Source organism: Eimeria maxima, genomic scaffold (assembly GCF_000499605.1).
Source record: "Eimeria maxima Weybridge genomic scaffold, Emw_scaff120, whole genome shotgun sequence".
Lineage (NCBI taxonomy): Eukaryota > Apicomplexa > Conoidasida > Eucoccidiorida > Eimeriidae > Eimeria > Eimeria maxima.
Window position 1 is genome coordinate 21568 of NW_013563427.1, and position 24933 is coordinate 46500.

At 49.6% G+C, this 24933-nt stretch overlaps 5 protein-coding genes across 5 annotated transcripts; 1 reads left to right on the plus strand and 4 right to left on the minus strand.

The window, feature by feature from the left end:
* Positions 1-599: 599 nt before the first annotated feature.
* Positions 600-6173, minus strand: EMWEY_00015210 (leucine zipper-like transcriptional regulator, putative; the record flags this gene model as incomplete). Its single annotated transcript, XM_013477364.1, has 14 exons — positions 600-677; positions 1320-1475; positions 1907-2002; positions 2137-2230; positions 2509-2641; positions 2776-2925; positions 3120-3553; positions 3687-3745; positions 3986-4163; positions 4352-4498; positions 4682-4694; positions 4813-4959; positions 5307-5433; positions 5697-6173. The coding sequence occupies 14 exons, from the start codon at positions 6171-6173 to the stop codon at positions 600-602; spliced, it is 2289 nt and encodes a 762-aa protein (XP_013332818.1).
* Positions 6174-8164: 1991 nt separating this feature from the next.
* Positions 8165-8904, minus strand: EMWEY_00015220 (postsynaptic protein CRIPT, putative; the record flags this gene model as incomplete). The annotated part of the gene is made up of 4 exons (XM_013477365.1): positions 8165-8243; positions 8362-8436; positions 8623-8680; positions 8844-8904. The coding sequence occupies 4 exons, from the start codon at positions 8902-8904 to the stop codon at positions 8165-8167; spliced, it is 273 nt and encodes a 90-aa protein (XP_013332819.1).
* A 1528-nt stretch (positions 8905-10432) lies between these two features.
* On the plus strand, positions 10433-11259 carry EMWEY_00015230 (caltractin, putative; the record flags this gene model as incomplete). Its single annotated transcript, XM_013477366.1, has 2 exons — positions 10433-10510; positions 11032-11259. 2 exons carry the CDS (start codon positions 10433-10435, stop codon positions 11257-11259), a joined length of 306 nt encoding a protein of 101 aa, XP_013332820.1.
* Positions 11260-12274: 1015 nt separating this feature from the next.
* Positions 12275-18995, minus strand: EMWEY_00015240 (hypothetical protein, conserved; the record flags this gene model as incomplete). Its single annotated transcript, XM_013477367.1, has 19 exons — positions 12275-12386; positions 12508-13007; positions 13106-13146; positions 13289-13530; positions 13651-13712; positions 13845-14020; positions 14134-14331; positions 14476-14611; positions 15064-15264; positions 15361-15576; positions 15753-15832; positions 15960-16079; positions 16273-16390; positions 16614-16739; positions 17564-17669; positions 18138-18183; positions 18350-18409; positions 18578-18650; positions 18843-18995. The coding sequence occupies 19 exons, from the start codon at positions 18993-18995 to the stop codon at positions 12275-12277; spliced, it is 2766 nt and encodes a 921-aa protein (XP_013332821.1).
* Positions 18996-22710: 3715 nt separating this feature from the next.
* EMWEY_00015250 (hypothetical protein) lies at positions 22711-24408 on the minus strand (the record flags this gene model as incomplete). The annotated part of the gene is made up of 1 exon (XM_013477368.1): positions 22711-24408. The coding sequence occupies one exon, from the start codon at positions 24406-24408 to the stop codon at positions 22711-22713; it is 1698 nt and encodes a 565-aa protein (XP_013332822.1).
* Positions 24409-24933: the final 525 nt, after the last annotated feature.

Consider the following 24933-nt stretch of genomic DNA (forward strand, 5'->3'; position numbering starts at 1 on the left):
CGGAAGAAGCAAAAGGGAATGCGACAATCACCACTCTAAAGAAGAAAACAGAAAGAAAGACCCTCCCTGCAACCTCCAACGCATTGCCAATATGCAGAAAGAAGCAAATCCAAATTAAAACAGCAGCACAAAGACAGAAAAAGACACTTCGGTGTACAGACCCCACATAGTACCACCATCATCCATGCATGCATGCATGCGTGCGTGAATGCATGCATGCAAATGCCTCAAAAGGCGATACAGCTAAAGCCGCAAAAGTCATTAGAGGAACTCGGGTGTGTGCATATGTGTTCATCTCTCTTCCTCTATGGCTCCTCCTTAAACGCAACGATAAAACGGAGGAGGAGGAAGAATAGCTGTACCTATAAAAACCCTTCATAAACCCAAAGTAGCCAATGCCGCTGCTATCTCTGCAGCAGCTGCTCCGCATCTCTGCTGCTGTTGCTGTTGCTGCTGCTGCTGCTCCGGTCGAGGATGCATGCAAGTTTTCTTGGCTGCTGCAGCAACAACTAGCCCCAATCAACCCTCAACGTCACAAAAACTCTAGCAGCATCAGGCACTGCTCTGCAGTGTACGTACACCTCACGGGGAGCCGCAGATCAGCGGCAGCGATGTCCAAAGAGCTGCAGCAGCAGCTCCTTTGTAAGGGGCCTCAAGACGTCGGGGTTCAAACGGATCTACAACACAAGAGAAACACAATCACATCTTTCTTCTGCTCCTGCTACACTGGCAGCTCCCTGCTGGGGGGCAGTTTATGCTGCTGCTGCACAGCAGCAAAAGGAGACGGCAGTGATGCAGCAGTAAATACGGGCTAGACGGTAGACGAGGGAGTAACAACAATACAAGGAAGGCAAGATCAAACCAAACACCAACAGCACTATCACGAGGAGACAAGCCGATCCATCACAAAAAAGGAGACAATCCACCACAGCGCACAAAACGAGAGAAAGATATCAAGCCATATTGCCGTCTAGCTAGCCATACTCCCAGCTAGCTATCCCGCTAGCTAGCCACCCAGCTATCTATGTGGCTGGGCAGTAACGCGGAAAAACTAATATGGTCTGAATGGGAGACAGCAGAGAGGAAAAGACAAATATAGACACACACGAAAAAGACGAGAAAGACAGATGAAGGACCACTGGTTGACTACCAGCAGTACTCTAAACGGGGGCAATACGACGAAGTGACAAAGGCGAAAAGAAAAGGATACGACGAAAAGAATAGCACATCAGCAAGAACGGAAGAAATAGAGAATAGTAGACAGAAACAAGCCAAACAAGAGAATAAAAGGGAATAAAAGGGAGGGGTAAGAGAAGTACCTCCCTATCGTGTAGGGAAAGAAAGTCAAGAGAAAGTTCCTTAAGCTCAAATATGCCGAGGTGATCTGCAGCAGCCAAAAGTTGAACGGCCGATTGGAGGCACATGGCAGCCCTCAGCCGTTTAATGCAAAGCAACTTCAGCCGCTCGACGCAAACCTGCACATCAAGTACCACAACGGAAGAGAAATAAATACTAAGACTCAAAAGTAGTATGTATTCTCCGTGCACTTTTTGCATAATTATCCAATGGCTGTACAACGGTTTTCCTCGAATTTTTAAGAAAATACAACGGAAGAAAATCGTGAAATTCAAAGGAATTCTACACATATACACAGAGAATCAAAACAGTAGTGAAAAACAAAAGAATGAATAACAATACCAGAAAATGACCCGGTAGAAGCAACCCCAAATGCAAACCCCAAGCCCTAAGCTTCAAACCCTAAACCCTGGCAGCAAATATCCTAACGCTCCCGTCACAATTGAAATGCGAACTGCCGCCGCAGCGGGCCGTATTTCAGCATAAGCACAAGCAGCATTAACAGCAACAACAGCAACAACATGAACAGCAGCAACAACAGCAAATATACCCGTTCTGCTGCAACCATGAGCTCCACCAAGACAGGCCATGCGAGACCGGCGGGGAGGCAGTCAGTGTGCAAGTAGTCAAGCAGCGCCGCAAACACCTACACCGCAAACCGTAAGCCGCAAACCTTTTGCACATCTAAACGGTCAACGAAGAAGAAACCCCTTGAAGCAAAGAAGGCGGGAAACCTGAACCCTCAACCCTAGTCCAAAACACTAAACTGCAAACTCTCACTTCATGCCGAATGCCTTCGATTGGTATTGGTTTGTTCTCCCTGTCGTTAGCCTCTTTCAGACCTCCAAAAAAGAGGGCGCGGAAATGCTCTGACCTGCGGATACACCCTAAACCCTACACCCCAAACCCTGAACCCTAGACCCTGTACAACTCTACCAGCACCAAACCCTATACCCTAGACCCCAACACCCAGCGCAGAACGCGCCCTCGAGACGTTAAGCAACACCAGATCGCAAACCCTAGACCCTAAACCGTGCACAATAACAAAACCCTAGATAATCCCAAACGCTAGCGCGCTCAACTTTACCGACGGCCGCGAGCACTGGTTCATTCAAAGAAGCGCGCCTAGGGTCTAGTGTTTAGGGATTATACCTGCAGGCGAGGAGGGCCCTCGAAGAGTGCATAATCCTCCCCTCTACAATAAAGACAGCGTCAGAGAGGGGAGTAGGGGCTTGCAAGGAAAGGAGGTTAGTCAGTAAAGTTGAGGGGGGAGGAGAAAGAGGATCTGTTGATTCGAAACAACCGTAGATGAATTAAAGCCCTAAAATCCCTTTCCTGGTGTCTGGAAAAGATTTGCCTCTAAACCCTCATAGGATTTAGGGTTTAGTGTTTAGCACTCCAGGTGTACAAGCACCTCACCCAATGGAAAGCGGTAAAAGTCGCTCAACACCTCACGGCCATCGTAGCCACCGAAAACCACAAAATTATTCTTAAAAATTACACCAACCATTGAACTTCGCCCTGAGGGCAGCAGCCGTCCTCCGTCTATAAACCGCCACTCATAAGTCTCTGCAAACAAACCCAAAACCCTAAACCCTGAACCCTAAACAAACCCTAACAAAGCCCTAAACCATAAGCGCGAGGGCGGGAGTCGCACCCAAAGCCTCAAACCGCAAGGATTGTGCGAGCTGAAGCTTCGTTTGTCTGTTCACACGGTTGGTTGCCTGCAGTTCCCAACTTGGGGTTAAGGGTCTAGGGTTTACCGAGATCAAGTTCGTAGAAGTCGTTCAGCCGCTCCCTACCAGAGTAGCCCCCAAAAGCAAATAGTTTCCCGTCTTTGGCGCATGCAGCATGAAAGTAGCGAGCGGCCGGTCCTCCGCTGTGTTTGCTGCTGCTGCAACATATGCTACTGCTGCTGCCGCTGCTACTCCTACTACTGCTGCTGTAGGCTGTGTACGCTAGCGCACTGCAGCCGCAACCGCTGCTACTGCTGCTGTTGCTTCTGTTGCTGTTGCTGCTCGGGCTACGCCTCTGCTGCAGCTTCAGCGGCTGCACAGCAGCAGCAACCTCTTCATCATCCACTGCACCTGATGCAGCAGGGGGCCCCCAGCAGCAAAACTGCCCCGGTTGGGGGGCCCCCCTTGGTAGTCCGCTGTATGTCGTTATTACCGTCCATACTTCCGAGAGCAAGTCAAACCTGGCACAGACCACAAAACGCACACCCGAAACCCCAATCCCTACACTCTCCCTACACGGGTACAACGCCCCCTACACTACGCAGAGTATAGAGGGATCTATCGGGATTTAGGGTTTGGGGTCTATGGCCTAACCTGAATAGGTCGCTGAGGCGCTCGACCCCATTGTAGCCACCAAAAAGGAAAAGTCCTTGCTGTAGCGAACCACATAGCCCCCAATCACAAACCGTATACCCTAAACCCTCGACCCCACTAGGAGTGTTTATCAATGCTAGGGTTTAGGGCTCAGCAGTCTTGAGTAGATTTTTTATGTACAGTTGTCGCTGCCTAGAGTGTTCCTGTGCTGCTTCTCGTGTGAGGTGGGGCCCTGCAATGGGGTTTGAAAAATGCCGTTTAGGGTTCAGTTGGGGTTTAGGGTTTAGGGTTTGGCCGACTTCATGCATGGCAGATGCCGGACAACTACGGCCTGAGGGTATAAGACCCCTTTGCGATATGGGTGTCCATTTTAGGGTTTTAGGATCGAACTCATTTAAATCATTTAACCAATTTGTTCCGTCATAACCACCAAATAATAATATCGAGGGTTTTAATACATTCGCAGCAGCCACGTACCTAAGCATGCACACCAAACCCCAAACCTTAAACGGATTTAGACACATCCACACTCAAACCCACCAAGCCAACTCAGCCGAAACCTGCTCATGTAGTAAACCCCAAACCCTACACAATAAACCCCCACTGTCGAGTGGTGAGACGCCAACCACGCCATTATGGTTTAGCGTTTTGTGTTTATGGCTCACCCAAACCGCGGAGAGGGTTTCATTCCCCAGTGTGCAACCTCTGTCCACTCTTCTTTCTCTGCAGAGCGACAGCAAAACCTCAAAACCCCAGGACCTACATCGAAGTAAACACCTAGCTGCAATCCTCCACCTAAACCCTCGTAGAGCCTAACAAGCCCTAATAAACCCGAACACGACTAATCCAAGACCATACCACTAAGGCTCCCACTAGACCCTACACAGTCCTACACCCTAAACCCTAGACAATCATAAATGCGTTGCGTGTCAACGTAGAAAGCACGCAGAGTATGAAGCTTGTGGGTGCTCCGATGGCGGAGATGCCGCCAATACCTCCTCTCAAACCCTAAAATCTAAACCCAAAACCCCACAACCTAAACCCAAAACCCTGACCCTAAACCCCAAGCCCAAACGCCTAAAGCCCAAACCCAAAACCCAAAACCCTCACAAAATAGTTCGCCTACCCAGATCGAATGCGTGTAGATCATTAAGCCAGTGCGTTCCTGAGTAACCACCAAAGACAAACATCTTTTCCCCCAAAACCACCGCTCCGTTGCTCTCCCTCGGACTAGGACAGCCAGGTGCCTTTATCTCCCGCCAGCGAGATGTGCCTGAGCAAACCCTAAACCCTAAATCCTAAGACCTAGACCCCAAACCAACGAAAAAAGACCCGATTCCCAACGCTCTACACCAAACCCCAAAACAACAATCACGGCCACACAGTTTGGGTGAACGGACTACGGTTTAGGGTTCACGGGTATCTGGAGAACATGCTCGTGCAAACCCTAAATCCTAAACCCGGAAGCCTAGACCGTAAACCATGAATCCCTGGCTTTGCCACAGCGTGGTGGCGTGGTCTCCAATGTTCCAAACGATTCTGTCGTCTCCCCTGTGAAAACCTACACCATATGCTAGATAACAGTGGCTTAGGGTTTAGGGTTTAGGGTTTAGAGTTTACAAAAATCGAACTTGAAGAGGTTGCCCAAACGCGACAAACCCCCATAACCCCCAAAGACAAAAAGGCTATTCTTGTAGACGCAAGAAGCAGCGCCGCTGCGTCTCTCTGGACGCAAGCTGCCCACAACCTGCAGAAGCAGCGAAAGGAGCAACAGCAGCAACAGGATAATTAGCAGCAGCTGTTGCAACAGCTGTTGCAACAGGAGAATTAGCAGCAGCAGAAGCCGCAAAGCGGGAAAAACAATATTGAAGCACAGTCGTGCCTAGCCAAGACACCAGCAACACCAGATGCAACAACTGCCGCAGCAAGTCTACTTTCAAGCTTCAAGCCACTGAACCCGTTGCTGCTGTTGCTACTGCCACTGCAGCAGCAGCAGGAGTTGGTACCTACCTCGATTGCCTCCCAACCGCGGCCGTTAGCTGCTGGCCATGGAAGACGAGCTTTTAATGGAGGGCCTCCTGCTGCTGCATCTGTGCCTTGGTGATGGTGTATGTCATGCTGCAGGTCTTGCTGCTGCTGTTGCAGCTGCTGCTGTTGAAGCAGCTGCTGCAGCTCGTGGTCATGCTGTTGGTGTTGTTGTTGTTGTTGTTGTTGTGGTTGTGGTTGTTGTTCTTGTTGTTGTGGTGGTTGTTGTGGTTGTTGTTGTTGCTGCTGCTGCGGCTGCAACCAGTCCTCCTGCATCCACTCTTCTTGCTGGCTGTAGGTAAGTGAGCTCAGCTGCAGAGACACACAGGCGCGACGTTGCTGCTGCTGCTGCCGCTGTTGTCTCTGTTGTTGTGGTTGCTGCTGCTCGCTGCGCTGCTGCTGCTGCTTCGCTTGCCGCTGCTGCAGCAGCTGTGGTTGCTGCTGCTGGTTTTCGCCTTGCATCATGTATGGGTGTGGTGCTGCTTCTGCTTCTGCTGCTGCAACACAGATATGGTCCTGCTGCTGCCGACAAAAGCGGCACTGCTGGTGGCGGTTTGCTGCGAGTGGTTTGCTGCTGCTGCTGCTGCTGCAGCAGCAGCTACATACGTCCAAGTGTTGGGTCTTGAGGGTTTTAGTTGTGTGTAGTGCGATGGTAGTGCTTTGCTGCTGCAGCTGTACTGCTACTGCTATACTGCTGTTGCTGTTGCTGCTTCTGCTGCGGCTGTTGTAGCAGCAGCACCAGTGGGCAGCTTGGCTGCTGCTGCGCCTCTGCTGTATCCAGGAATGACCAGAATTTAAAGTTTAAAATTAAGGTTTAGGGTTTAGGGTTTAGGGTTTTGAGCATAGAATCCGGCAGGCACGCAGCTAGGGAGACTCAACACACGAAGATGCTCCCTGCGAGTTCGTGTCTAGCATAGACCGGACCTAAACCCTAAACCCTAAGCCCTAAACCCTCTCCTTCCCCATCCAGGTGCTGAAGATTCTCATATATTTGAGTTTAGGGTTGAAAATGACGTCGAGTGTTTAGGGTTTAGCGCCGAGGGTTTGGGGTTTACGAAGCGACAGGGCGTCCAACGGTCTGGCGCCCGCCTCGCCAGGGGCTTCACAGCAGGGGTAGGGTTTGGACGAAACCCTAAGCCATAAACCATAATTTTTTAATGTAACCCATTTTTATTAGACTTTTCCTCCTATTAAGGCATTCTTTTGCACCTTCACACTAGGGGAACCTAAACCCTAACTAGTGGAGGTTAGCCTAAACCCTTCTTTCTATATGCCGAGGGGTTAGGATCTTATCTTCGCATGAATAGGGGGTGTAACTGACCAAAAAAGACATTAGAAAAGGTATTTATCTGTTTAATGTTTTTCATTTTTTTTACATCGAGGCATATTGAGTGAAAAAGCGCAAACACTAGCAGCAGCAGCAGCAGGGGAAGCTGCCTAGCACAACGTGCCTTCTTGCTTTAACAAAATGTAAGAAACTAAACCCTAAACCCTATACAAAACCCTTTCTTTGGTGTAAGTGCAGACACCATAGATAGCTGCTAAAAGCTCCCTGCTTCGGCACAGTTCGTCTGCGTAAACTAGAATTTAGGGTTTAGCGCCTTCTCGCTTAGATAGACGGGAAAAATCCAGCACGCAGCTCTGCTTGCTAAAGGCCGAAGGCTAGGGTTTATCAAGGGTTTATGATTTCACGATCCTAAACCCTTAGGGACCTTCCAGTGTATAGACAGGGAAACCCACGGACTAGACCCTTCACCCCCTCCTTGAAGGAGCGCGTCTCTGCTAGACCCAAAACCTCAGGAGCGCGTCTCCCCCAAAACCTAAACCCTAAACCATAAACCCTATGCAAACCATCACAATACAGCCCCAAATGCATGCACGGAGAAAGAAACCTTTGCTTCACGCATGCAGTAACTACAGAAAAGATTGCTACAACGTGAGACACATCCAACAATTTTAACCCTAAGCCCTAACCTAAGCCCTTAGCTTTTCCAATGCCCTATAGCTGCAGCAGGAGGTGGGGACGCCTACGGGTTTCTAAACCCCTAATCAGAGCTTAGGGTATTAGGGATTAGGGTTAAGCTCTGCTGCTGCCCGCCAAGACATCTGCCTCGTGCGCCCAACCTAAGCCCTCAACGCTTATCATGCGCCTCGAATTCAGCAGCCCAAGCCGCAGTCGCTACACTTAGACCTAACCAGGAGGAAACCCTAGACACTAGACCCTAAACCCTATACTCCGCTTCGGCTTCGCTTGAATGCGCTATACGCAATACATGAATATCCTACCCTTTTGCCTCTAAAAAAAATCCCCAAACCCTACGATATGCTACTTCAAAAAAAGACATTCACCGTGGTAAAAGGAGACAAGTTTCAATGTTTCCCCAACTGCCTAGGGTTTAGACAATGGTTTAGGGTTTAGATGAGGGTTTAGGGGCTAGACGAGGGTTTAGGGTTTAGACAAGGCTCATGTTGTGCTTTGTCACATCAACAATGCGCTTCCCGCACATCCAGCAGCGGCCGTTCTTATGAGCGCTGCAAAGAAAAAAAAACAAACCCTAAACCCTAAACCCTAAACCATAATTTTCCTGCAGCGTACACTCTAAACCCACAGTCACAGCCTAAACCATCAACCATAAACCCTAAAACTTACCAGGGGGCGCAGTACTTTCCCTTCATGTGCAGCGCGGTTTTGCATATCTTGCACTTAGACCCCACAATTACAATCCTGAGGAAAGCAAACCCTAGACCCTAAACCCTAAAAGCTAAACACTAACCTCTGAAGGTCAGGTTCAACAACGCTGCAACAGTTCCTTTTAATGCAGTATGAGCAGGAGCTACCCAGACCCTAAACCCTCAACCTTCCCTACACAGTAGCCGCCAAACCCTTAACCCTAAACCCTAACCCACTTACTTGTCTTTTTTTGTCGCCTTTTCAATGAGTTTGTTGACGCCGACTATGCGCTTTGATCCTGATATACAGACAGCAGCAAAGACCCTCAAACCCTAAATCCTAGACACTAAACCCTAAACCCTAACAGCACCAAAAGCCAGGCCCTCGTGCGAAACCGTGACCACATATGCTTCACAACGAGGAAGAACACAAACCCTAACCCCCAAACCCTAAACCCTCACCTTCCTTAACGTCGGGCGTCACGAGTTTGGTGAACTTCGCTTCGCACTTTTCACAGGGCATGGCGAAAGACAGCAAACCCTAAACCCTAAACCATAAAACCTAAACCCTAGACCCTGAAGTACCAGGGACCAACTCCCCCTCCGGGGGTACAAACGCCTAATTGGCGTTGAAGCGAGAGGAAAACAAGAGGGGGGCACAAAGCCCTAAAACCTAAACCCTAAACCCTAAACGCTCAGTTAAGGGTTTGTAGTTTGCGTTCTTCAGCAGGTGTAAGTTCGATCCTGCGGCAGAAGGCGGTGGACAGAAGAACCTAGAATCCGGATCTGTAAACCCTAGAAAACCCTAAACCCTGAACCCTGTGCCCGCGGTGGGCCCCGGCCTGCTGAGGGCAAAGGAGCGATGAGGGCAGCGTGAGGGTTTCTTTGTAGTACTACAGAATGTTTGCTGTTGTTTGTATGTTTAAAAAACGAATTATTGAATAAGAAGGAAATAAAAAGACAAAGTAGACATCTTCTTTTGCTGCTGCAAGAGGGCACAATAAGAGGAGGGCCCCTGAAGCTGTTGGCTGCCGTTGTTGCTGCTGCTGCTGTAGCTGCTGCAGCTGCAGGGCTCGCTGGAAGGCCGTTGTATCTGTTTGAGTTGTTTCCGATTGAATATTTTGTTGATTTAAAAAGAAAAGGTTTATTTTTTGTCATTTATATTTGTAGTAGACGACAGCAGCAAGAGGAAGAGCTGCGTATACACAGCAAGTGCGTGACACCGGCAGCCGACGGTAAGAGAGGGAAGCAGCGCGGGCTCAGCGCATCTAATATTCATCATTTTTGTATATTTAATTATTTTTTATTTAATTCTTTTAAAAGTTCTTCTTTTTCTCTTTTTGATTTTTCTTTTCTTACCCTCCTGACTGCAACAGCAGCACATTTGCCTCTTTCACAGCGCAACCGTGTGTTGTGCATTGCTGCTGCTGCTGCTGCTGCTGCTGCACGTCTGCTGCGGTGTATGTCCATACACCTCATCATTTATTTTCTCCTCTCTTTCTTGTTGTTGCGGCAGAGTCATCACTGTTCATATATTCTTTGCTGTGCCGGTGGTAGCTGCTCGCCCCGTGCGTGCAGCAACATCAACAGCAGCAACAGCGGCAGCAACAGCGGCAGCAACAGCGGCAGCAACAGCAGCAGCAGCATTAGCTGCTGCTCCCCCGCCTCCTAATACATAATATGCAACATACATATATCCCATTACTGCCTCTCCCCGTGTGCGTTGTTTCTTCCTGCCTGCATGCAGAAAAACTGTGTAAAACCCCAATAACCCTAATAACCACAACAACAACATCAGCAGCAGCAACAGGAGCAGGAGCATCAGCAGGAGCATCAGCAGCAAGATGCAGCGTGCATCGGGTCGTCCGACATCCTCTCCAGCAATTCGTCGTCGTATAGAGCGTCCTGGTTTAACCTCTGAGGAAATAGAGGAGGTCCGTGAGGCCTTTTCTTTATTTGATACAGAAGGTAATGGTACTGTAGACCCTAAAGAATTAAAGGCGGCTATGCAGTCATTAGGGTTTGAGCATAAAAACCCTTCTGTATACCAAATGATTGCTGAATTAGATAAAGATGGAGGAGGACCTGTAGACTTTGAAGAATTCCTTGATGCTATTACTGCTAAACTTGTACGGAACAAACCCTAAACCCTAAACCCTAAACATTAATTTTTAAATTTTTATATACGATTGGGGCGGGCTTGGTTTATGATGAAGGGGCAGCAAGGAAGGTTAGATGGTTTCGTGAGGGTTTAGGGTTTGGGAAGAAGGGGTTGTTGTTTACGGGGAGGGTTTCGAGGGTTTGAGGGATTTTATGTTAGGGCTCGGGGTTGTGGTGAGGGTTTATCTATGATCTGTGCCTTTTGTGAGGGTTTAGGATCTGTGAATAGTGTGGTAGTGCAGTGTAGGGTCTACTAGTACACTGAGAGTTTAGGGTTTGGGACTTCCAGGAGGGTGTCGAGGGTTTAGTATTTGCAGGAGGGTTTAGAGTATATGATTACGACTTGTGTGAGGGTTTAGGGTTTAGGATTACTCTTTGTATGAGGGTTTAGTGTCTACGCCCTGTATGACGGCATTCCGTGAGACTTTAGTAGGGTTTGGTCTTCTCATGAGTGTTTAGGGTTTAGGGTTTGTGCTTATGTATTGTATAGGGTGACAAGGAGAGTCGTGAGGGTATACAGAAGATATTTAATTTATTTGATGATGATAAGACTGGTTCAATAACCCTAAAAAACCTAAAAAGGGTTTCTCGTGAATTAGGGGAAAGTTTAACAGAGGAGGAATTGAGGGAAATGTTAGAGAGGGCGGACTCTAATGGTGATGGGGAGATTTCCTTTGAGGACTTTTATGCTATTATGACCAAGAAGGCTTTCCCCTAAACCCTTATTGAGGGTTTACAAGGGATTTATGCCGTGTCTAAACCCTAATCTACCAACAAACCCAAGAAAATGCGGCTTCGGTCTTATTAGGGTTTACTAGGGTCTATTAGGGTTTAGGGTTTTGGCAAAAAGGTACACACATTAGTCGACTGCATGCTTGTCAACCCCAGGGATAGCAGGTCGAGGGTTTAGGGTTTACGGGAGGAGGGAGAGGGTTTGGGGTTCGCACTTTCCGTTACGGGAGGAGGCAAGACGGTTTAGGGTTTCAATATTCGCCACTAGGGATTTTGCGCATTCCCTTAAAAACGGCTTAATGGCCTTCGCTTTGCGGTGCAGCAGCAACTGCTGCTGCTGTTGCTGCTGCCGCTGCTGTTGCAGCAGCAGCAGGAAATAACTGCTTTAGCGGAATGCTTTTTGTTTGTTGTGTAGCGACGCCCCCAGCTAGCCAAAGTGCTAACAACACCCACATGCCCACTGAGCTAGCCAGCTAGCTAGCTAGCTAGCCAATTACTTAGCTATTTAGCTAACTAGCCTGCCCGTGAGGGGTGAAGACACGCTCGGTAGCGTGCGTAGGGGAGGACCACCTGCGGATACCTAGCTGGACAGCTAGCTAACTAGTCAGCTAGCTACGCGGATGGCTAGCTAGCTTAATGGGTAGCTGACTAGCTAGCCATTTCCCCAGCTAGCTAACTAGCCACGCGTCCCTCGTGTAACCAGTAGGTTAGTGTAGCCATAGGCCAGAAGGACAAGTAACGCCGAACAGCAGAGTAGGCAGCAAAACCCTAGAACCCTAGGAACTGCGGCCAAACCCCAGTTTAGGGTTTAGGGTTCATAGGGGGAGGACCACAGCCGCCAACGTTAGCGGGGGTAGCAGTGAAGGCTGCAACACGCACAAAAGAAGGGTTTAGGGTCTGTAGAGAGGGCCCGTCTATATCGCAGTGTATGAAGCTTCCTGGATAGGGTTTAGGGTGTATTCTCGTGGCTACAGCTACTTCTAGGGTTAAGGGTTTAGAATTTAGGTGTACTTACACTCCAGACCCTCGCTGCACTGCACATGCAGGCAGCGACCATCAGGGAGAGCAGCAAACCCTCGACTTCCAATCCGACGGGCACATTGAGGACAGGCTCTGCACCCACATCACAAACCCTAAACCCTAAACCGTTGAGAGCGAAGGAGGCGAGCCGAGTGCTTTGTGCCTGCGGGGAGCTGAGATTTCGTGAGACTAGGGTTTAGGGTTTAGGGTTTACGTTTCTTGGTTGATTTCGATCCATTTGCTTTTCTCTGCTGCTACTTGCGTGTAGACATTAAGATAATCCGCGCTGCAGAGTTTCTCATGAACAGCAGCAGCAGCAGAAGCATTTTGCTGCTGCTGCAGAGACACACGAATAAAAGAAGACAGCTGCTGCAGCAGCAGATTACCAGGCAGTAAATTAAACACCGCCCTTAAAGGAAAAGCACCGGAAGCAGCATGCCGCTGCAGCAGCAGCAACGCGTTCTGCAAGTAAAAATCTGCTGCTGCAGTTGCTGCTGCCGCTGCTCCACTTGGTGGTGGTGCTGCTGTTGCCGCTGTTGTCCCTGCCTCCCCGTTGGCTCCCGCTGCTGCAGCAGCAGGATCTCCCGATGCTGCTGTTGCTGTAGCTGCTGCTGCTGCGGCATCAGGGGTTGCTGGTGCTCTCCCATCTCCTGCTGAAGCACCTGCTGCTACTGCTGCTTCATCAGAGGCTTCACGCCAGCAATTGAGCAATACCTGCAGACGCCACCGCCAAAACCCTAAACCCTAAACCCTAAGCCTTTAACCCTAAACCCTAGACTACTGTAAAACACGAAAGGTGGAGGGTTTCTCACCTTAAGAAGAAGCAGCAGCAATCCGGCCGTTCGTTTGTTTGCTGCAGACGCAAAATACAAACCTCAAACCCTAGACCCTAAGCCCTATTACTCCAAAACCCTAAACCCTAGCAGGCGGGCTTGAGGACGTATGCTTTGAAGCTTCTTGATTGTGTGCTGTATCTGCATATTTCCGCCACATACCTCCGTAGCCCTGTTGCTGGTGCTGCTGCTGTTGCTGCTGCTGTTGCTGCTGCTGTTGCTGCTGCTGTTGCTGCGCCTCTGCAACGGGTATACACCATAGCCTATCGGTTTTCCTCATATCGTCGTATTCTTGCTGCGGCAGCTGCAGCAGCAGCGGAAGCAGCTGCTGCTCTGCTGCAGCACAATAGCGTTCTGCTGCTGCGACATCTTTCCTGTCCTTAACGAAGCACATCAGTGCTGCTCTGAGCATATGCACACATGCATGCATGCATGCATGCATGCAAGGGTTTGGGGTTTTATCTAGGTTAGGAGACCCCTCAGAAAAAAAATTAGGGTTTAGGGTTTAGGGTGTAGTTGCTCACTCGTGCTCCCCTGCCTTTCCGTAAAGAATCGCCTTCTCTTCAATCAAATCAGACCCTTCTACCTGCAGCAGCAGCAGCAGCAGCAACAGCAAAAGCAATGACAACACCAGCAACATGTGCAAGAGGAGAAAGATGAAGACGTAGCCATCCGATGCCGCCTACTGACAACACCATGCTTAGGGTTTAGGGTTTACCTTTTTTAGCAGGCTGGGTACATCATAGCTGCTTTGCTGCTGCAGGAAAGAGCAAAGCCTTTCCCTCAGTTCATGTGCTGCAGCAGCAGGTGCTGCTTCAGCTACTGCCGGTGTTGCTGCTGCTTCTCCTGCTGTTGCTGTTGTTGGTGCTGCTGCTTTTCCTTCTGCTGCTAGAGCTGAGCACAAACCACATATTAGGGTTTAGGGTTTAGGCTTGCTCATGCATGCTGTCGCCGTAGACCACAGGAGAGGGCTGCGCAACCACAAACCCTAAACCCTAAACCCCTACCTCTATCTATGTAGATAGATGCGAGCTCTGTCTCTATTTGGGGGTCATGCAGCAAACCCTCCAGCAGCAAATGTTCAAGGAAGGCCTCCCTCAGCTGCTGCTGCAGCTGCTGTTGCTGCGGCGGCAGCTGCTGCAGCAGCTGCAGCACCTCAGCAGCAGGAAGCGGGCAATATCCCTTTTGCATAAACAGGTCTATCGCTGCACACAACAAACCCTAAACCCTAAACCCCAAACCCTAAACTCCAAAGCGTAGATGATCGTCAGCCATACGAAATTCTATCGGCGGGCACAAATTTAGGGGTAAGGGTTTAGGGTTTAGGGTTTAAGGGTTCACTGCCGCACTCCTTTTAGGGTTTGCACGCAACACGAGAGGGGCAAACCGTCGCAGCAGGGATGCTGCCTGTTGCTGCTGTTGCTGTTGTTGCTCCTGCTGTTGCTGTTGCTGCTGCTGCTGCTGTTGCTGTTGCTGCTGTACCACCTGCTGCAGCAGTAGCAGCATTTGTTCCAGAGGGGGAATTGTTGTTTCTGTTTTTGAAGGAGAAGAGTTTGAATCTGCAGTGTACGTACACCCCACTGATTATTTATTTATTTATAATTATACTTATTTATATGCATGCATACAGACGAGGAGACAAAAAAGGAGGCAAATAAATAAAGAGACAAATAGGAGGCAAAGGAAATAAAAAGGAGACAAATAAAATAAAAAGGAGACAATTAATATCTTGCCTGTTTGGTGCTGCAGCAGCAGCTCCAATGCTTCTTCGGTTCTTCCTGACAGCTGCAGACAGACCCTCAATGCAACAAGGAGGCAACAAGGGTTTTCCTCAAGCCTAGGGTTTAGGCTTTTGGCTGCCGCCTGCATTTAGGGTTTGGGGTTTAATATGCCGCCTAGTCGTATGGGTTAGGGTTTGCGGTCTAGGGTTTACGAACCTGCAGGAGAGCCGCAAGTGCATCCGTGCGGCAGATGGACAACAAAAACAAACGGCAGTCTTCAACACTGCATGTACACCCTAAAAATTGTAGTTGCTGCTGCTGCTGCTGCTGCTGTTGCTGTTGCTGCTGCTGCTGTAGCAGCAGCGAATCGTGACGCGGCAGCAGCAGCTGCTGCCACCGAATGTCATCTGCCTCGACCTGCAGCACATACACATCAGGAACCCTAAACCCTAAACCCCAATCCACAGGCTAGGGTTTGGTGAATTCCAAAGGGTTTGATGGTTTAGGGCTTACAAGGAGTTTAACGAGGATTGTGTCGATGGCCTGCAGGAGCAACAGTTGTTTCTGCCTTCCTTCACTGGCTCCTGCAGCAGCAGCAGCTGCAGCAGCAGAGCAGCTGTCGCTGCTGCTGCTGCTGCTGCTGATACTAAATCTACAAAACCCATTATAGTCAGAGCGCAGCAGCTGCCGCTGCTTAAGGAGGAAAGAACAGAGGGCCCCGTTGGCCATCTGCACATACACCCCAAACCCTAAACCCTAGACCCTAGAAAGCCTGTGTTTTGAGCAGCAAGTATCAGCAGCAAGTATCAGCAGCAAGTATCACGCATCTGCTTTTAGGTAGGCAGCCTGCTGAACCTGCATTAGGGCTTAGGGTTTAAAAATTAGGGTTTAGGGTTTGAGTGTACCTCCACAAGGACTTGTTGCTTCGCGTTCAGCTGTCCGTCTGTTTCTGTCGGCTTTCGCCCCTTTACTATAATCTCCTTGACTGAGCAGAAACCCTAAACCCTAAACCCTAGATGGTAGGCCCGATTGAAGGAACCCTCGCACTGCATAAACCCTAGCGTCGTTAGCTCCTGAACGCCAAACCCTAAACCCTAAACCCTAGAGCTCACCGAAGTCAGGGAGCTCCTTGGGGGGGGGAAATATAGAGGGAGGATTATGAGTAAGAAGGTTTTCTGTTTCTTTCATTAGCGGCATTTGCAGCCATGATGGCCACATGCGACGCCAGAAAGCTGCAGCAAAAAACCCTAAACCCTAAACCCTAATTTTCCTGGGACAGCTGGAGGCAGACCGCGGCTCTTGTGTGGGAGGGTGTTCACATCCTGGGACGTCACGGCCTTTCCCTCGTAGACCTAGTGGACTTTTAGGGTTTCGGGCATTGGAATTAGGGTTTAGGGCTTATGGATTAGGGTTTAGGGTTTATACCAAGAAGATGACCCAAGTCAAGAGGCGCATGACAGAAATGTTGAAATGCCACGGGAAAATTCAAAGAAGAAAAACGACTCCAACCCGCCAACAAATGGAACTGCCCCAGAGCTTCAGCCTACACACAAACCCTAAACCCTAAACCCTAATCCCTAAACCCTAAACAATATTTATCCTATTTATCCTATTTATTCTATTTATCCTCAATGGGAAAGATGGGAATGTAGGAGGAAGTAAACCCTAGCACCTAAACCCTAAAGCTTGATTTTCCCATACAGTGAAAGAGCAGGGGGTTATTCCTCTCATGCAGGAGGAATTAGGGTTTAGGGTTTAGGGTTTACACGTCTGGGATCCGTTGAGGAGAAGGTGGCATTAAGCTGATCCAATGCATCAGCAACACGTCCAGCGAGCAGCAGTTGCCGTAACTGCACGCAACCCGTAAACCGCAAACCCCAAACCTCCAGACCCTAAACCCCAGACCCTAAACCCTAAACCCTAAACCCTAAATTTGGTTCTGCTGTTGGTGTGTTCGCTAAATACCTGGTGTTTAAAGGGGACGGGAAGGAGTATTTGGAGTGTATTGGCAGCTGCAACAAAGATAGGGTTTGTGTCTGAATGATTATTATCTAATTGAGGAAGATCAGCAGTAACAGCAGCAACAGCAGCAGCAACAGGAGAAGGAAGAGAAATAGATTGTAATGGAGATAAAGAAGAAGTCTTCCAATTACTTCCCCAAACACTTCCTCCAACCTCAAAGGCCAATAGATAAGGACCGCTACATGCTGCACACAAACACTCAATTAGGGTTTAGGGTTTAGAGGAAATCAATAGATAACTCAAAGGCCAATAGATAACGGCCGCTACATGCTCCATACAAGCACTCAATTAGGGTTTAGGGTTTAGAGGAAACCAACATATAGGGGCCGCTACATGCTACACATAAACACTCAATTAGGGTTTAGGGTTTAGACGAAACTACCAGATAAGGACCACTGCAGCAGCAGGATATGATGCAGCGGAAGCACGAGCACCAGCAGCAGGACAAGCAGCAGCATCAGCAGCACCAGAATAAGCAGCACCACCAGCAGCATCAGCACAATCAGCAGCAGAATCAGCAGCAGCAGCAGCAGGGTATCAGCAGCAGCAACAGCAGGATACCAGCAGCAGCAGTATTTGCTGGCAGCAGGAGGGAGTTTTTATTAGCTGGCAGCAAAGACTGCAGACAAAAGGCAATGCCTAATTGCTCCGGTCCTCCTAATAGTACTTGTTGGCTCTTATATATCCTGCATACTAAGCCGCTGCTGCTGCTGCTGCTGCCTGGTGCGGTGGAGGAGCTGGTCTTGCTGCTGCTGCTGCTGCTGCTACTGCTGCCACGGTCTAGTAGTTCCCGCCACATTCTGCGCACACATAGCAGCAGCAGCAGCAGCAAAGGAACAAGAATAAACCCTAAACCCTAAACCCTAAACCATAGTCTGTATATTGAAAGGGCAGAAAAACCATCACATTAGAAGACTTGTACGATGCGTCTCCTGCTGTCTCGGTGTTTAGGGTTTAGGGTTTAGGGTTTACCCTGTATTAGGGTCTGCAACAAGATAATCATGATTAGTGATGATAAGAAGTTTATTAAAAAAGAAGAATAAGTGTTTAATTTCTTTGTAGGGTTTAGTAATATTAAAGGAGAAATCCAAGAAAAAATCAAACCCTCGCTGCGTATACACCTCAATTAGGGTTTTTCTTCCTATAAATAAACGTGAGGGTTTAGATGTATCTATTATTTCTCCGGATTCTGCTGCTGCTGCTGCTGCTGCTTCTTGCTCCTCAGCACAGACACCGCAAACACCTGCAAACATAAACATAAACTATACCTGCAGTTGTTGCTTGCTGCTGCTGCTAATGCTGCTGCTGCTGTTGCTGCAGCAGGAGCAGCAAGAGAAAGACCAAGAGGCGCAGCAGGGGAAGCAGCAGCAAGAAAAAGAGGAGATAAACACAGAGATACAATGAGAGAAGAGAAAGATAGATAAATAAATAAAATAAATAAATAAAATAAATAAATGAATAAATAAAAGTATTGACTTACCTTTTGCTAGAACATGGCCAGCAGAAGAGAGGGAAAAAGGAAGAAGATACACACAGCCATCTGCAACAAGCACCAATAAACCCTAAACCCTAAACCCTAATCCGTAAATTTTAAACCCTAAACCCTTAATCCGAAGCCCTAGACATTGATCCCAGAAAACCACAAATCCTGAACCCTAAACCCTAAACCCTTGAGCAGGACCTTGTAAGACAGCTAGGAGGGAAATACTCTCCACAAAGGCAATGGTTTGCACGGGCTTCTTTGCTGGCAGTTGCATCTGGGCCTTTATTGTCGCCTTGGCCTGCATGCAAACCCTAAACCCTAAACCCTAAACCATCGCGCGGCAACAAAAACCACCGGACTCAAAACCCTCAACGTCGAACGGGAAAGGCAAAGACGCTGCTGCATGTAAAGGAGATTAGAAGTTAGGGTTTATGGTTTGTACTGCCTGAAACAGAAACAACTGGGGTTTAGGGTTTAGGGTTTAGCGTACCTCTCCTTCCTCCTCTTGCGGTAGCGACACCGCACAGTTAAATATTTTTCCATTTTCTGTCCCCAAGAAAACGGCAGAAGAACAAACCGCTAAAGAAGTAATTTTATCTTCTTTTGCTAGTTCTAATAAAGCAAACGCCGTAAAAGGATCCATCTTCGGGTTTCGGGTTTAGGGTTTGTGGTTTGGGGTTTATACGGAGGTCCGTAGGGCCAGAGGCGAGGAGGAGGCGAAATACGCCATGTATAAACCCTAAAATGAACCCTCGTACAAACTCGAAACCCTAATATACCATACTAAACCCTATCAAACCCTAAACCCTCAGGCGGGCAACCGCCAACCGCCGCAGCAGGCTGCAATGACCGCATCAAGCGATTGTAAACCATAAACACTAAACCCTAAACCCTAAACCACATAATATAAACCATAAACCCTCGTGTGTGTTAAGGGAGAAGGCTCAAAAATATACAAAGGACGGCTCCAGGCGTGTGAGTCCGTTAGAGGGGCCCCCCTGTGTCTGCTGGCAAACCCTAAACCCTAAACCCTAAACACTAAACCCTAGACAATGAACGTTAATTCTTCAGTAAAACAATTCACAACTTTGATAAAACAATTAGTAATACAAACGATAACCAACTCAAACCTTAAACCCTAAACCCTAGACGATCCACAGCCAAACGCCGAGCGCTCGGCCGACGACAAGTATGTAACAAACCCTAAACCCTAAACCCTAAATCCTGAGGCTAACTCCCCACATGTTAAGCACTTTTTGGGGTTTATTTTGCCACATGGCCCTTCTATCCCCATAATTTTGGACCCGTAAACCCTAAACCCTGGACGAGCCTGCCGTACGCTGGTGACCCCCCAAGCTGAACAACGTAAGCTCTAAACCCTAAACCCTAAACACTACAACCAATTGCTTTCCCCTGTCAGGTTTCCTCTACCAGACATGAAACCGTGCATCCAAGCCTCCTAAACCTAAACACTAAACCCTAAACACTACCCCCGAAATCCTAAACCCTAAACCCTCGGAACTCTGCCTTGCCCCCTCCTGAGAAGATTCAAGGAGAAGACCGAAGGAGGAGGAAGCACTAGCTACTAGCAGCAGACAAGCCAAAAATAGCCGTGGTTATCTACAGCCACCTACAGCTAGCCCCAGCCAGACCCGGCGAACTAGGCCTAGCCACTGATATACGAAACTAACCGTACCTAGCCCTACCTGGCAATCGATGGCCACAGCTAGTTACAGCTAGCTACAGGTCGCCACAGAACGCCACGGCTAGCCAAGAACAGCAGCAGGTAGCTAGCCTACCCCCTCTTTAAGGACCCCCAGCGCCAAGCCCTGTTTGCACGTATGCCCGCTGAACATCGGCGAGCATTCCTGTGGCTAGCTAGCTAGCTAGCTAGCCCTGCTATTTAGCCAGCTTACTCGCTAGCTGAGGTGCAACTATCTAGTTTCCCTGGCTTGCTAGCGTGTGAGATAGCTAGCCAGACAGCTGGGGGAGCGGTGCAACTGGAGGCGCCTGTTCTTAGCAACAGAGGGGGAGGGTAGGAGGAAGAAAAGGAGAGGAAAAACAAAATAAAAAAAGTGTTCAAACCCTAAACCCTAAATCGTAGAAGATGGGCATTGCGAGGCTCGAACTCGCGACCTTGGGATTATGAGACCCACGCGCTACCGACTGCGCTAAACGCCCGTGGTGGGGGCCCCCAAACCCTAAACCCTCAACCCTAAACCCTTGGGATAGGAAAGCAGATGGGAATTGAGAGGTTCGAACTCGAGACCTTGGGATTATCAGACCCACGCGCTACCTACTGCGCCAAATGCCCGGGCTGGCGCCACCAAACCCTAGACCCCCCAACCTTGCGCTGTAAACACTAAACCCTAGGTATAGCAAAAAGAAGATGGGCATTGCGAGGCTCGAACTCGCGACCTTGGGATTATGAGACCCACGCGCTACCGACTGCGCTAAACGCCCTTGGTCCGGGCCCGAAACCTTAAACCCTAAGCCCTAAACCCCTGGGATAGGAATGCAGATTGATTGAGAGGCTCGAACTGGCGACCTTGGGTTTATAGGTTTCTCCGACTCCCACGCCCTACCAACTGCTCTAAATCCCCTTAATGGCACCCCAAACCATCAGCCCGGAACCCTAAACCGTAAACACTGGAGGTATGTTAGAATAGTTGGGCACTACGAGACTCGTACTGGCGACCTTGGGTCTAGAGGTTGGACTGGCTCCCACGCGCTGCTGGCTGCGCTAAACGCTCTTGACGGGGCCTCCAAACCATCATTCCTAAACCCTGAACCCTAAATCTCAAACTCTATACCCTTGGGATGCCGAATAAAAATTGGGCGTTGCGAGGCTCGAACTCGCGACCTTGGGTTATAAGGTTTTTCTGATTCCCACGCGCTACCATCTGCGCCAAACGCCCTTAACAGGTTCAATGATCCCGTCATCCCTAAACCCTAAATTTTGAACACTAAACCCTAAACCCTAAACCCTAGAGTTATTGGAGAAGAGGTGGGCATTGCGAGGCTCGAACTCGCGACCTTGGGATTATGAGACCCACGCGCTACCGACTGCGCCAAATGCCCGGTTGGTCGGGCAGGCTGCTGATGCTGATTTGAAAACCCTAAACCCTAGACCTTAAATCCTAAATACTAAATCCTAATGGCTAAAGCATCACACCAGAGAGGTTAGCAGTAGGTGGAAGCGGATAGAAAGCAATAGCGACACATGTATACGCACAAGACTACGCCTGTGCAAGCGGTTCCAGAGTTGGAGGGTCTAAGGGTTTAGGGTTTAGGGTTCCGGTTTAGGGTTTAAGACACTGCAAAACAGGGAGATGGGCATTGCGAGGCTCGAACTCGCGACCTTGGGATTATGAGACCCACGCGCTACCGACTGCGCCAAATGCCCGATTGTTCGTGCTGCCTGCCGATGCTGATTTCTACACCCTTAACCCTAAAGCCTAAACCCTAGTCGCTAACACACCATACTGGAGAGGGTGGCAGTACGTGGAAACGGATAAAAGGCTATAGCTGCAGCAACACATGTACACACACAACACTACGCCCGTGCAAGCAGTACCAGAGTTGGAGGGTCTAAGGGTTTAGGTTTAGGGTTTAGGGTTCCGGTATAGGGTTTAAGGCACTGCGAAACAACAAGGAAATGGGCGTTGCGAGGCTCGAACTCGCGACCTTGGGATTATGAGACCCACGCGCTACCGACTGCGCCAAATGCCCGTGATGGGGCCCCAAAACCCCAAACACTAAACCCTAAACCCTAAACCCTAGATCCTTGAATGCATATCTCTAGTCTTGCATGCACAGGTAGCATCTAGTGCATGCGTTGCTGCACCTGGGGTTTGTGATGAGCTACTCAATTGTGTCATTGACATAAACGCTAATAGTATCCACTGCATAAACCCTAAACCCTAGACACTAAACTACAATCATGCACCCCTAGATCATATCCCCTTGCTAGTCCTAGCAACTACGCCCTACTGAGATTTAGGGCTGTCGGTTTAGAACTATAGGGTTTAGGGTTTAGGGTTTAGGGTTTAAAGTTTAGAGCAAACCCGTCTAAACATTTCAGCTCAGTTGGTAGTACGCTGGATTCGTAAGCCGCAGGTCCCGCGTTCAACTCTCGCATGTGTACAAAATAAATAAATAGAAGTAATTATTTATTTATTCCCCCCCCTTTTATGTAGTTATTTGTTTACCTGCATGCTAGAGTGTTTCTGTGGTGGTTTGCTTGTTCGTCTAAGATGCATTGTCTGCAAGCGAGGGTTTAGGGTTTAGGGTTTAGAAGGATGTCGTGTTGAAATGAAGATAAAATAAAATCGGGTTTGGGGTTTAGGGTTTAGGGTTTAGGGTTTAGGTTCTTGCTTCAATAATGTTTGCTTATCCTGCAGCAGCAGCGATTTAAGTCTATCTGTTTGCCTTCGTCTCTCTGCTTCCTCTCCCTGCAGCATTTGCTGCTCTGTATGCTGCTGCAGCTGCTGCAGCCGTTGTTGCTGCAGTGGCTGCTGCTGCAGCTGTTGTTGTTGCTGCTGCTGCTGCTGCTCCGTATGCTGCAGCGAAGAACCCCGCCGGTCTCCTAACCACTCACCTTTCCTCTGCAGCCGCCTTAGCAGCTGTTGCCTCTGCTGCTGCAGCTGCTGCAGCTGCTGCTGCTCTGGCAGCTCCGTTTGTCCGTGCCTTTGCTGCTGCTGCTTCTGCTGCTGCTGCTGCTGCTGCTGCTGTCTGTGCGCCACGTTACCAAGGAGGCTTTGGCTGCCCGCTGCTGTCAATTGTTGAGGGCTGCCGCAACGTGAAGTGTTGCTGCTGCGGCTTCTGCTGCTGTTGCTGCCGCTGCCGCTGTTGCTGCTGCTTCTGCTGCTATTGCTGCTGCACCTGAGGCTGCTGCTTCTGCTGCTGCTGATGTCGCTGTCGCTGTTCCCTCCGTACCTTAATGTATTTCTGTTGCTGCTGTTGCTGCTGCTGCTGTCTGCATCTGACGAGTTCTTAGAGTCTCCAATATAAAAGTATTTTGCTCTCCTCCTAAACCCTCCTCCTCCTCCTCTTCCTGCTGCTGCTGCTGCTGCCACTGCATGAGGGTGGCGAGGTCCTTCAGGAGGACGAGATAATACAGGGGAGAAAGCAGGTGCTCCTGCTGCTGCTGCTCGGCCGCTCCCATACCACAAATTGCTGTTGCTGTTGCTGTTGCTGCTGTCCTGCAGCAGCAGCAGGTTGCTGCTGCTTCTGCGTTTTACTAATCCCCCAACTCTCTTTGTTTCTCCTTTATGGGGACAGCAGCACTTGCTGCAGCAGCAGCTGGCTGTGTTCTCGCATGCACCTGCTGTTTGCTGCTGCTTCTGCTGCTGCTGCTGTTGCTGCTGCTCTAGCGACGACGCCACAGGTGCATGTGACTCTGCAGCCGTTTCTCGCTGTTTTTTATGCTGATCCAGCTGTTGTGGTTGCTGCTGCTGTTGCTGCTGCTGTTGCTGCTGCTGTTGCTGCTGCTGTTGCTGCTCTTCGGGTAGAGGCGAATGGATGCTGCTGCTGCTGCGGCTGTGGGGAGACACAGAGACAGGGGCAGCCCTTAGCAGCATATCACGACAGAAGAGACTCCTTGGATGCATCCAGCTATTTAGCTGCTGCTGTTGCTGCTGCTGCTGCTGCTCCTCTTGTTGGTGCTGCTTCAGGTGCCGCCAGTGCCAGTGTCGTTGCTGCTGCCTCTGCTGCTGCTTCTGCTGCTGCTGCTGCTGTCTCTTTAACTGCATGCAACGGGCAATGCTGCTGTCAGAGACAGCGCAGTCTGTGGGGCTACCCTCAGAGGTGGTCTGTACTTGCTGCTCCTGCTGCTCCTGCTGCTCTTGCTGCTGTTGCTGCTGCTTCTTTGAGGGAAAGAAAGGAGAAATAACGAGGCGCAAGAAGGGCCACAGACACCGCAGCAGCAAGGGAAATAACTGAGACAGAAGGGCAGCAGCAGCAACAGCAGCAGCAGCAAGAGAAAGCCATCGAAGTCTTAAACATTCTTGCTGCTGCTCGAAGGGTAGCATAGCAGCAGCATGCTGCCGCTGCATTTTCTGTTGCTGTTGCTGCTGCTGCTGCGGCGGCGGCAGTGGGGACACATTGGGCAGGAGCAGCAGCAGCGTGGACCAGATGCTGCTTTCAGCAGCAGCAGCAGGACTTTGCCAATGCATCCTTCTAGCAGCAGCAACGGCTGCTTGCTGCAGCTGCTGCTGCCAAGCCCCAAAGTTGCTGCCCTTACCACTGCATGCATTGAGGGCGTCTATTGCCTGGCAGCCGTGTATATAGAGGAGACGCAGCTGCTGCTCCTGCACCAGCAGCAGCAACAACAACAACAGCAGCAGCAACTGCAGCAGCAACGGGGAAGAGAAGAGACGATAAACCCCCCTAAAGACACGCAAGAGGGAAGACATGCATGCGTTAGTTTGCTGCTGTCCTAGTGTCTGTGTATGCTTGCTGCAGGTGCTGTTATCTTTGCTGCTGCTGCTGCTCCTCGTACTGCTGCCGCTGCTCATGCTGCTAATGCTGCTGCTGCTGCAGCTGTAGCAGCAAGGGCAAAACTCCGACTCCACTGCAGC